This window comes from Eucalyptus grandis, chromosome 11 (assembly GCF_016545825.1).
Source record: "Eucalyptus grandis isolate ANBG69807.140 chromosome 11, ASM1654582v1, whole genome shotgun sequence".
Lineage (NCBI taxonomy): Eukaryota > Viridiplantae > Streptophyta > Magnoliopsida > Myrtales > Myrtaceae > Eucalyptus > Eucalyptus grandis.
In genome coordinates, this window is record NC_052622.1 from 45,832,737 (window position 1) to 45,846,321 (window position 13,585).

The 13,585-nt window shown below is 38.4% G+C and overlaps 1 protein-coding gene across 1 annotated transcript; it reads right to left on the reverse strand.

The window, feature by feature from the left end:
- Nucleotides 1–2,633: 2,633 nt before the first annotated feature.
- Nucleotides 2,634–10,766, reverse strand: LOC120289966. Its single transcript, XM_039305386.1, has 2 exons — nt 9,864–10,766; nt 2,634–2,991 (listed from the first exon to the last, which is right to left on the reverse strand). Exons 1-2 carry the CDS (start codon nt 10,736–10,738, stop codon nt 2,634–2,636), a joined length of 1,233 nt encoding a protein of 410 aa, XP_039161320.1. The 5' UTR covers nt 10,739–10,766.
- Between the last annotated feature and the right edge of the window lie 2,819 nt (nt 10,767–13,585).

Genomic DNA, 13,585 nt, shown 5'->3' on the forward strand with positions numbered 1-13,585 from the left:
AGGACATTTGCCCAAAGCTAAACCAAACGGGCCTAATCGTAGTTCATGGAGAAGGAAATAGGCAAATAAAATAATTATCCTATTGGTTAGAGTATTTTATGTTGGCCCGACAATTTCTATTGTGTGATTAAATATTACATGTCAATAATCAGTGTCATCTTGTGTCATCAAAGTATTTCATGGTATTGATAAATTTCCATTATTAAAATGGATGAAACATCAAAGTCATAGAAGTTACTAGTTAGTCAATTGTTTTATGTCGAATTTAAAATTTCTTAACAAATCATTGTCTTTTGAAATCCTACTCTTGCATCGAGTTAAAAGGGGTAGGTTTTGTTGCCGCCTGTGTTGCAAAACTATAGAAGAAATAACGTATTGGAGGAAAAATATATAATATTGTTTATTGCAATCAAAAAATAATATAACTCCAAAAAAACAATAACAAAAAATAAATAGGAAGTGAGGTACAACTAATTGAATCTCCTTAACGACATTAGTTCCTGCCAATGATATTAAATGGCTTTAGGAACCATGTCTCTAAAGATGCAGCACCTTGAATTTGTCTGAATTAACACTATGTAACATGACTCTGTCGAACACTTCTTAAAGTTAATACACTTAGAGAAAAAATTGAAGTGAGGATATGCAGGTGATTTAGGTGATAAATGGATTGAAGAATTTTAAATCTACTAATAGAGATGAGAAATGTACATAAGAAATACATGAACTATAAAGATATAAAAATTAAATAGATACAATAATTCAAAAGATATATGAACTCAAAAGATACACAAACTGATGACGTGTATATCATTTTGTTTATTCTCATTGATTCATTAACCCATTGTAATTATAACAATTTGAGCATCATGGCGGACATTTATCCTCTTTGTTGTCACTCTTGGATAACAACAACTCACACTTAAAACCTAGATGAGAAAGCATAATTATTAAATTGCAATAATATAGTCGTGCACCTGGTCGGCATCAAGTTAACATTATAATAAGTAAGAAATTATATTATTGCTGATTAAGATAATAATAATCATATTGAAATTTGAGAATTTGAGTTACAAATCAATGAGGGCAAGACGACAATGCATCCACAACGATGAAGATTATACCAGACCACTAAAAAAACGAGTCATTACTACATAAACTCGGTGCATGCTACCTCAAAACATGTGCGTCGAATCATGTCATAAATTTTTCTTGCAAGGCATGTGTATATTTCCATCAAATTTATCGCAAATTCAACTTTATAATTAAACTGAAAAGTTGAATTGCCCGAGCGATAAAGTCTATATGACCCTCAACTAGACGCTATACAGGGAAGCACTCCGCACGTTATGTAGTAATTCCTCTGGACAATATTAGAGAGATAACGCACTAAATAAGACGCTTTAATTACCCAATCATGATATACGTTGAATCCGTCCTTTAAAACAAGTCTGTACAACATAATAATAATAATAACTCAATTTTTTTTTTATATCTCATCAATCAACCGACACAAGTTTTATGCGAATTTAGCTAGCGTAAAATCCAAATCAGCTAAAAATATCTGTGTCTCACGAAAAACATTAACTATCTTTTTGGTCACTATTAGAGAGGGGTAATCATTGAATCTTTGTTTAATATGGTACTTGCTTCTGTCCTTTGGGGACAAGAACCCAACAGGCCGAATTTATTCGAATACTTTAATTATCTTTAGAAAACTACATGCAGATGAATAAGACAACAAAAACATTATATACATATATGTGTGTGTGTGTGTGTGTGTGTGTGTGTGTGTGTGTATTTCTTGAAATAAATAACTCTAATTCCATTAATCAACCCGCGAGGATTTGATTCTCTGTCTCCCAGGATTTTCCGTGAAGAGCTCGTCATGCTATCGTTAAAATAGGCAACGTGGTCTAGTTTTACATTATGAGCACTTCATGCGGTAGAAATTAATTATTGGTAATTATTGGTAATGAAAAAATTAATTTCTTAAACGCAAGCACACATAAATAATGCCATATATAAAATATATATATATTTATTTTATGCAAATCCCGAGGAGATGTACTCTAACACGTAATCAAAATATATAATTGAACCAATTACATCTTAATATTTCAACAATGTTGGTAGAGCACGACCAAATATGCTGGACGATCCGCTCAAATTTTTTGCGTATATCCTTTATTTGGTAAAGAATGGAAGAGGGGATTTATCATCACATAGAATAATAAGGACAGGTTTTTACTTAATTACGAATTAAGTAGGATTTTATTAGGATTTTATTATCAAGCGTAACGAACTCCCCCATTTTTTTATTTTTATTTTTGGTCGGAAATATGATTGCTATTCAATTATGTAGGCAATTTTGGAGTAATTACATCAAAAGCATCAACGCATAATAAATCGAATAGGGCTGTCGGGGGGTTGGTTACCCAATTGCGAGGGAGGTAATTCTCTCTTTGGGCTCTTGCAAGCCAGTCTGCAGATCTGTTGGACTCTCTACTGCAATGGGCCAGAGAAAGGCCCGGGAAATCCTTTAATTTTGCCTTGATCCGGTCCACATACAGTGCCACTTCCCAGCTTGATTCTATTGCATCTAGAACAGCTTGCACGAGCAGCAAATAGTCTCATTGTACTTGTAGGCTTCGGTTAGATCTGGTGGAGAGGAAGTGTAGGGTTTCCAAGAGAGCAAGTGCTTCCGCTTGTTCCACCGAGGATGCCGCCACCATCTTTGAGAAGCCGTCGACCAAGTGACCCCGAGAGTCTCGGTAGATGTAGGCGATTGCTCCCCTGTGCTCGGTCGCTCCTCTGTTCTCCTCAAGATATGATATCACGCCTTCAGCCGCTCGTTTATTCTCCTCAAGATTTGATGTCGCGCCTTCATTCCGAGCAAAGGAGGAGTCAATGTTGATTTTCAGAGTATCCAAGGTCAGGGGTTGCCATCTTAGCATGTGAGCGTCGCTACTTTTCTCTGCTTTTGCGTTTCTGTTCCAGGTTGTGAAGTTTTCATGTAAAGCTATCGATTTGAACAGGGTCTGGTGTGGGTGTAGGGATTTTGTCCAAAGATGGACCGGTTCTGATCTTTCTAGATGCACTAGACAGTAGTGGCGATTAGGTCGAATTTTCGTGCACTTCTTGGGTCTTCTTTTCTCATATACAGCCATTCATCGAGTCGTGTTAACCCGAGTCTTGTGATTTTGATTTGCAGAGGCCTAGCTCTCCATATTTGAGTTGTCTAAGGGCAGAGCAACAAAGTATGTTCGATAGTTTCGACTTCCTATTTGCAGATAAGGCATAATGGATCGAGTACTATTCTTCTCCTGTGCAAGTTGTCCAATGTGGGTAGTGCGTTTTGGCATGTATTCCAGAGAAATTGTTTGACTTTGGGTAGAGTTTCAGATTGCCAAATATATTTCTAGAGATCTGGCTTTGTTTGGTGAGAGGAAGTTGCTATTGTGGTTTGTGGGTTGACTGCTTGATTTCTAGTGGTGAAATAGCCGCTTTTCATTGCATAGGACCCTAATTTATTGTTAATCCATACTTTTTTTTATCTTTTGTAGTAGGTAATCCAATAGGGGTTGCCAGGATTTCCCTTACTCTTTAGTCATCAAACAACAACCTAACCATTATCTCGTTCCATTTACCATCCCCTTGTTCTATTAATGCACCCACTTTCTCTGGTTCATTTCTTGTCGCTGGTCCTCCAATAAGTTCACTTTTTAACCATTTATCTTCTCTAATCGAAATTGTCTGTCCATTTCCAACGGACCACGTAACTTGTGGAGCTATAGAGTCTCTTCCCAATACAATATTTTGCCATCCCTACGAAGGTCGTGAACCTTTTCCAGCTTTCCAGAAATCACATTGTGGATAATATAAACCCTTCATCAGTTGACTTAGAAGGGACGTAGGTTGCTGTGAAATGCGCCATGCTTGCTTTCCTAGCATTGCCTTGTTGAAAGCTAGGAAATCTTTAAAACCAAGACCTCCCTCATCCTTCTTAAGTTTCAAATTTTCTCATTTTTTCCAATGAACCCCAGCAGTTTTGTTACCATTCCTCCACCAGAAATTTGCAATTTTCTTCTCAATAGCTTTGCAGATTGACACAGGGATTTTGAAAATGGACATTGCATATTGCGGAATGGCCTACACCACTAATTTAATCAATATCTCCTTGCCTGTTTTTGATAGCAAGTTGTCCTTTCAACTCTCCAACTTCATATTAACTCTTGCAAGAATCCAAACAAAGATGTCTTTTTTTTAGCCTCCCCAATCCGAGGGAATACCTAGATACTTCCCTATTTTCTCTATTTCTGGAACTCTTAACTCTGCAGCCATATTTTTTCTCAGATTCATTGGGCAACTCTTGCTAAAATAAAATTCCTGATTTATTAAGATTAATAGCCCGTCCTGTAGTGAAGCAATATTGATGTAGAATGGCCGCTAAATTCTAACATTCCAATATAGTGCTGTTGAGAAAGAAGATAGAGTTGTCCGCTAATAGCAAATGTGATAAGGTAGGGCAGTTACTATTGAGCTTAATTCCTCGAAGTATTCCATCTACTACTGCTTGTTTCATCAGGTGAGATAGGACATTAGCCACTAGAATAAAGAAAAAATAAGGAGATAACGGATTACCTTGTCGAATTCCTCGTGTAGGCTTGAAAAAAGATAGAGGATCCCTATTAAAATTTATGCTGAAGGAAACCGTTGAAATACATTGCATCACTCATTGCACCCACTGATCACAGAAACCCATCTTGGTCAAGCATTCTCGAAGGAAGTCCCATTCAATTCGGTCATATGTCTTTTGCATGTCAAGCTTTAGGACAGCTTGAAACTTACTTTTCCTCTCCTATGTTCGCAACTTGTGTAGTACTTCCTGCACAATCAAGATATTATCTTGAATTTGTCTGCCCCCCACAAAGATGCTTTGTTCTTCAATAATAATGCTTGGTAGCAAAGGTTTTAGTCTATTTGTCACTACTTTGGAAATGATATTATAGACAAAATTGCACATACTAATAGGTCGGAATTGTTCAAGCTTTTCGGGGTTTGGGATTTTGGAAATAAGGGTGATTTGGGTTCTGTTCATAACAGGGTTTAGGTATCCAGTGTTAAAGAAATTCTGCACTTCTTTGAAAATGTCTTGACTTATATATGGCCAATGATTTTGGTAAAACAGCCCATTTAGCCCATCCGATCCTGGAGCTTTAGTAGCTCTTAATTGTTGCATTGCAGCAGTAATCTCCTCCATTGTGACAGGTTCTACTAACCTTTTATTCATCATTTCATCGACTGTGGTTGATATTTGTTGTATGATAGGCTGAAAATTGCGAGACCCCACTTACTCGTATAAATTTTTAAAGAATATTTATGTCATCTCCTTCAAAGATGGTTCCTCCTTCACCCAATCATCTTCTACATTCTTTAGCATAGTAATTATGTTTCTATTTCTTCTCTGAATAGTTGTTGCACGGAAAATTTTTGTATTTCTATCCCCCCATTTTAGCCAGTTGATTCTAGAGCGCATACCCCCAATACATCTCCTCTTGCTGCCTTAGCTTTTCAATTTCCTGGGTTATCTTCTTTGCTATCTCACTCTCTTTGTATACTTCATTGCCATTTGTCAGCCTTTGTAATTCATTATTCAGCCAATCAATTCTCATTTTTGCATTATAGAATCTGTTTTTGCTCCACTTTGCCAGCTGTTGAGCCACAATCTGCGAGTCATTGCCAGCCCATGTTTTCTTTACTAGCTACACACATTTCTCATCTTCTGACCAGAATGCTTCATATCGAAACACTCTCCTCCTTCGGTCTTTCCGCGTGTATAATGATAGTATGAGAGGGCTGTGATTAGACCCTATAACTGGTAATGCTACACATTCAGCATTAGGATAAGCTATCCTCCATTCAAAATTACATAATGCTCTATCTAGTCGCTTTTTGACAAATTGATCTCTTGCTCGATTGTTTGTCTAGGTGAAAGCACATCCATTGGGTTCCAAATCCATTAAGGAGCACTGTATAAGGAAGTCCCTGAATGCTGTGAACCAGTAATTTTCTACTCTTTTTTGCCCACTTTTTCCCAGTGATACATGATTTCATTGAAGTCCCCTAAGCAAAGCCAAGATAGATGATAGTTTATACTTGCTCTATATATGGCCTCCCATAACAGCACTCTTTCTTGAAATTCATTAGGAGCATGTAAAAAGGTAACATGCATCCTCTGTTTGGTTGCTTTAACTTGGCATTGAACATTTATATAATTGTTTGAGAATGAGTCAATGGATAACACTACCTGGTCATCCCAGAAAAGGGCCAAACCCCCTGCAATTCTTTCTGGATTCACCAAAAAGCTATTATGAAATTTCAGCCTCCTCCTTAATTGTTACACCTTTTGCTCTTAATTTTTACTCTCCATTAGAAAGATAATATTGGGCCTTTCCTGAGTCACTAGGACTCTTAAAGCTTGAATTGTCAAAGGTGTGCCCAACCCCTGACAATTCTAACTTAATAGCTTCATGGATGATGCAGTGGCTTATTAGGACTAGTCACCAAAGCCCACTGATTTGACTTCTCCGCCACCTTAATAGGGGTTTCCACCATCTATGTATTGTCGAAAACTGGTGTTTTAGAACTTTGAGCACCATAAGAACAGAATCTCTTTTCTTTTTTTGCTGTTAATTGCTTGGTGCCTTTGGATTTATGCCTTATCAGCCCCTTTTCACCTACTGTGGCCTCTAACATGTCCTCTTCCGCTTCCTTATGTTGTTTCTCATAGAGTACCATAATTGATTCTTCATATATGCAACATCTTCCTCTCTTTTGAGGGCCTTTCTCCTCCATGAGTTGAAGTGCTGAATGCTTTGTAGAAAGACTATTCTCCTGTTGAGTTGGTTGGACAACACTCTTCTGTCCACAAATGATATTCAAATTCTAATCCTGCAGCTGATTTTCATTTTCAGGAACTGAATGGATAGAGGTCTCTGGCACACTGTCATCATCTTCTGGTATAATCTCTTGTTTGTCATAGAAAATTTTACCATACGGGCTAAGTTCGCACACTTCCGCTCTTAGCCATTGCCTATATCTTCCCGGTAAGTCTTCTGTCAACCCTGAATTCTCATAGGATATTTCTTTGCAAAATGTAGCATAGTGCCCAATCTTACCGAATGAGTAACAATAATGCGGAAGTCACTCGTATTTAAACTCTACCCACAGTCTCTTTCTCTCCAAATTAACAATGACTCCAGTCTTGAGGAATTTTCCAAATTCAGCTTTACTTTTGCCTTGTCAATCTTGTAATGACTATTACCTTTTGCTTCTAATTTCACCTCTAATACTTCTCCCAGTTTTGATGCAATATCCCTGATGACTTCATTAGTAACTCTCCCAAATGGGAGGCAATAGAAATGTATCCAAAAAGCACAATGGGTAAATTCATAATAGATCTCTGGGGTGTCGGGATCGCATTGTTGTAGGACTAGTAAATTGATGGAGAAGCACCATGGCCCAGAATCTAATACTCTCTATTTTTCAGCTTCAGACTGGAATGAGAAAGAGAAATAACCCGGTTCTAACATTGTACAGGTAACATTCTCAACCAGCCAAACTATTTTCATAGTATTTAAGAAGGCTGTAAAATTCACATTCGGTCTTGAGTGCAGTTTCCCAAAAACTACTTTCCGGCATTCAGTCATCTTTTCTTCAGAAATGTCACCTTTTATATCCACAATATCATCTTCAGACCATAGCTTACCTAGACTTTTGCAAAGAGCTGCTAAATGCCTCTCTTCCTCGAACTGACCTGCCATCTCTTGATCTCTAGGGGACTTTGATTGTCTTCACACAAGCTGGCGTAAGAAGTTTGGAACCAGTGGGAGAGGGGAATGTATGCCCAGATCGATTGAAGGGAGCTCCGATGCAATGTATAGCGTATGGGTATACCGAATGGGGGTTTTGGGTGGTGAATGGTGTTCGGGTATTTGAAAGGGGGTTTCAGGCGGTGGGATTCTCGATCTGTGAACTGAAAAAGATGGAAGACAGGCTATCACAGCAAATTGGAAATAGATGGGATGGGCATTAGGGTTTTCCTAAGGGTGGGATTTTAATCGGGAATTTGGGATGATCGAAATGGGGTTTTGTATGGGATGACTTAGGGTTTTCCATTGAGATGGAATCAAAACTTACCTTGAAGGAAGGAGAAGACTACCCAGGCGGTAGAGAGGAGCTCGCCATTCCGCGAGAGAAAACTGTTTTCTCTAGTTCAATGCCTCTCTCTTGAAGATGCACATTTTTCACAAATTTGAACTCCCCCATTTAAATACTGAATTCTTTGTTGTTTCGTGCGTATTGCAAGTGGGGACTCGTCTTATTCCCATTTGCATTGCGTCAAAGTGAAACTTGAAATATCCGTATAATTGACCTACTCGACAGTGCTAGCGGAAGTTGAAATATGATGTGCATAGGTGAGTAAAAGTTGAGGGTATATATGAATAGAACTTAGTAGGTGAATAATGACAATTTGTATAATTGGTGGTATGAAGATTTATACGTTAATCTTTAATATATTTAGATGGCAACCCGTCCCTCACAAGTTAAAGCAACAGTTTAAGAAGTTTTGTAATTTAATCTAAACGTGAGTTTTTTTTTTTTTTTATAAGAAAAACCCTCGAGATCACATGTTAACATATTAATTGTATGTCCATGAATACTAAATATGCGTTTGGTAACGTTTCTTTTTCTTGAGAACAGTTTATGAGTATTTTAAGGCGTTTGGTAACTATATAAAATTTTTGTTCCCGGAACAAAAATACATTTAATACGACCCAAAATATTTTTGTAACTTAGAATTTAATTAATAATTTTATTACATTTTCTTTTTCTTTTTTCTTCTCCTTCCTCTAGCTGGTCGGGCCTTGGCCATGGCCGACCGGCAACCCGCCAGACAAGAGCTGGCAAGGTCGCCGGCCTTGAGGGAGCCTCAGTTGACCACTAGCGAGGCTTGACCTCACCTGGCCACCATGAGGTCAACCTTGCCTACCTAGGCAATGCTGACCTCACGGTGGCTAGGCGAGGCTCGATCTTGTCCAGATCTGTGAGGTTGGGCCTCACCTGGCCATTTTGAGGGACACTAACCTTGCGGTGGCTAGGCGAGGCTCGGCCTCGCTAGATTTGGGTGAGGTTTTGACCTCACCCAGCCATCGCAAGGCATTGGGGGGGGGGCTTGCTAGTGGCTGGCAAGGTTGTCACTAACAAGCTTGGGGCGACCTCACTGAGGGCCGGCAAGGCTCCAACAAGGTCGTCGGCCTCATCTGGCTGGTCGCCGACCATTGCTAAGGTCAGCAATCAGCTGGGGAAAGAAGAAAGAGAAGAAATGAAAAGAGAATAAAAATTTGTTTCTTGAGGTGTTCCACGATAACAAAAAACAATTTTTTTTTTTGTTTCTTATTTTTATTCCAAATCTATTCTCATGAATAAAAAAATTTACCAAACGCATTTCTGTTCTAGGAAACAAAAGAACATAAATACTTGTTCTGGGGAGCGTTATCAAACGCTCCCCAAGAATGTCCAAAATCATGTCACAAATTCAATTCCTTTCCTCCATATTTTCTTTTGTTTGTCGATGGAGTAACATCGTGGACTTGGTTGTGGTTAATAATTATCAATCGGAGATATTGACATGCCATATTGGAAGCATGAGCTGTCTTTAAAAGTATCACTTTCTATTTTTTCATTGTATGAATGCTGTACATCTAATACATATCAAGGGAACAAAATTGGGCAACTGAAAGAGTTTCCTCTACCGTGACATGATGTTCAAAAGAGAGGCCCTTGTTCTAATGAAGCACCTGTGCAATCCCTCCAAGGCATCCTCAATCCTTCCAATTCCAATCTCCAAATCCTCCAATTCACATTGTGCGACCTGTAACTTCTCGCCATCAACCCCTTCTCTTGACATGTGTTTGCACATGGTAGTGAGTGCACAATCAACACATTCCAACTCATTCACATCCCCTTGCTTATCTTCTTGATCGCATGATATTGCTCCCTTTGGATATACCAATTTGGAGACTATGGACCACCTGCTAATTTGCCTGTTGGGCCTTGACACTGGCGTTGCCAAGAAGGACAATAGAGATTGGAATATTGAAGTGCTCAACAGATTAGCATCTCTCACCACTCTCATCACTGATGAGAGGTGGTTATTTTCATTCTCCAATTGACCATCTTCAAATTTGGCCGCCATTTTCCTCAATACAGCCATCAATCTTTTAGCATCCTTCTTCATTGCCTTCCTAAAGTTGGTGTATTCCGCGACACCTATCTCAATGCATGGTTCGCCCTTTCTCCGCCGGAGAGTGGATTGGAGAGCGCGCACCTGTTCTTTGAGGCGCAACAAGATTTGGCTAGAGTAGTCACAAACATCTAGTACTTGGATTGATCCATCCAATAGCACATTGATGAATCCCTCCTGTCGGCTGCAAGAGAGGGTTTGTTGAGTTGATCTCATGTTGAGCAGATCATCCATACAAACGTAGACTCCCTCAAGGCCCGTGAGCCCGGCGCAGACCGACCCAGACAATGAAGTGGAGGCCTCGTCCTGTGATGATTGGAGCTTGTTGATCGAATCAAGAGTCCTGAGAGTGGTGGGATGGGATCTGGAAGGCAAGCTAATTGACCTAACATGGCAATTACTTCTGCATTTGGATGAAGATATAGCCATTTTTGCAATCTTTCTTTCTTTCTTTGCTTTTGCGGTCAAGTTCTGGGATGTCCATCACAAGTTGAAGGTCAGCATATATATAGGAACACTTAAAGAGACATGGTTGTTCCATGTCAAACGTCAGCACTCTCTCTCTCTTCTCTCTCTGTGTTATGTGGTCAGAAATGTGGCCAACATGGTCGAAATGATTTGATGTTCAATTCACAATCAATTTAAATATTGGAAATGAGTTGTCTTTGCTGGTTTGTCATATTCTCTGCGCTTTCTTGGCGAAAAGAGTGACTGACTCACCCCCATTCCTTGTCTCCTATGTTGCCACCTTAGCCCCCTCATTGGAATATGTTAAATTAGAGCTAATAATAAATTTGAATCTGCTATGGCTGTCTCAATTTCCAATACGCCCCTATAAAAAAAAAAAAAATGCATTCATTCTTTAGGAGAAAACAATCACGATCGCAGATCTTGCGCAGGCCGAGAATAATTTACGGCATGAGATTTTTCTAGAGAGTAGTTAATAATTGGGACATCATAATTAAGCCGTGATAAATCATTTATTCTTTTTGTTTGTTGGGCGCACGAGTGCCTAGTCATAGTCATCCTAATCCGTTTGTTAATCTGAAGTTCGGTGAATTTAATTTTCTTTTCCGGGTTTCTTTATTTTTTATGGAGACACGTGGAGCTTTCTCACTTGCAGCTAGTGACGACCTAAATGAAATGAAATGTAACTAATGATCCGTTTTTGCCTAACGACATTAAATGATCTCTATCGCTAGCGGGCATCAAAAGTTGCCGAGCCATCATCTGAGACTAGTCTCAAAGGCGAAAAGCAGCGCATGGTTGGCTAGGCTATGGCCCAGTTCGTTGTGGCCAAGGCAGAAAGTGGGGTGACAGATTTCTCCGAAAAAAACGACTTTGATGTGGTTGCAAATCAACATCTCATTTGAAGGGAGTTGCTTTGTAATACAAAGGGTAGTAGAAAACCAGTTAACTTTGACGCTGTATTTGTTTCGCGAAAAATGCTTTTCAGAAAAACCTTTTTTGTAATTTTTGGTGTTTGGGGTATGAAAAATGAGCAGTTAAAAAAATATTTCAAATTAATAGAAAAAAATGGAGAAAATGATTTTCTCTTTCTCCTGCTAAGGTTTCTCTTTTTTTCTGCTAGGCCATAGCTTCATTGGCATTCACACATCACCACCTAGACCTCCGAGTTGTGCCACAACTTCCAACAACCCCTCCGCGACCTCAGTTCCTCATCATCATGTCGCGCGAGTGACCCAAGATCTAGGGTTGTCTAAAGATGTGGTTACATCTAATCTCAATGATGCTGAATTTGATGTACCGATCTCAACCCAAGATCTGAGGTTGTCTAGAGAGTGGGAGGTGTTGTTGGAGAGGGAGGAAGTGCCAATGCCGGCGTGGGTGTCGGAGGAGAGTTTGGGGAAGGAGGTGGAGGTGTAATAGCCGCCACTAAAAGAGGCGAAGGCGGAGGGATCGGAGGGTGTAGAGAAGCGGGGGCCAATCTGGGGGTCTAGGACGAGGAGAGTTTCGAGGAGGATGAGGATTTTCTTGTGGGAGAATGCGCGAGAGAGAAAAGTAAGCGATGAAAAAGTTTTCATTTAATATAAAATTTATATTTCTCATTTCTATTTCAAATTTATTTTTGGATACAAAATTTGTACTGAAAATAGAAATATAAATTTGCGTTATCAAATAGATTTCTATATCAAATTTGTTCCCGAAAACAAAAATATAGAAAAAACAGAGAAACAAAATAGTTATCATACGCACTATTATCCTCTTTTTAGTGACTCTTGAATAACAACAACACACACTTGAAACCTAGACAAAAATGCCTAATTAGTAAATTATAATCATATTTCCATGCACTTAACTATCATCAAATTATCATTATAATTTTAAGATATTATATTGTTATTGATTAAGATAATAATAATCAGATTGAAGTTTGAGAATTTCGACTTACTAATGGACTTACTAATCAATAAAAGTAAGATGACAATGCATCCACAATGATAAAAAGTATATTAGGGCACTTAAAAACGAGTCACTATTGCATAAACTCAGTGTATGTGACCCTAAAACATGTGCATCAAATCATGTCATAATTCTCTCTCGTGAACAAGGTCACAAAGTGAACCACATATTTATGTTCATTAATTTTATCACGAAATCACCTCTATAATTAAACTGACTCTCGACTAAACACTATACAAGGAAGCACTCCACATGTGATGTAGTAATCTCCCCTCAACATTATTAGATACTGCATACTAAACAATACCTTTTAATCAATCAATCATTACACATATTCCGTACGTTGAATCCGTCCTTTTTAACTTGTCTGTACAAGATAGTAATAATAATATAACTCTCAAAAATCTCATTTGTCTCATCAACCGACCGACACAAGATCTATGCGAATTTAGCCAATGTAAAATCCAAATCGGCTAACAAATGGATCTGCGTCCCATGAAAAGCATTAACTATCTTTTTGGGCATTGTTAGAGATAGCTAATTATTGAATCTTTGTTTAATATGGTATTTTCTTCTGTCCTTTGGGGACAAGAACCCAACAGGCCGAATTTATTCAAATACTTCAGATATCTTTGAAAAAACTACAAGCAGACGAATAAGACAAGTGAAACATGATTATATATATATAGTATGCACATAATGTTTCTTGAAATAAATGGCTCTATCGTTAAAATAGGCAACGTGGTCTAGTTTTACAATCTGAGCACTTAATGAGGTAGTTAATTATTGGTAATTATTGGTAACAACAAAATTAATTCCTTAAAGGCACGGACACTTAATTCATGCAATATA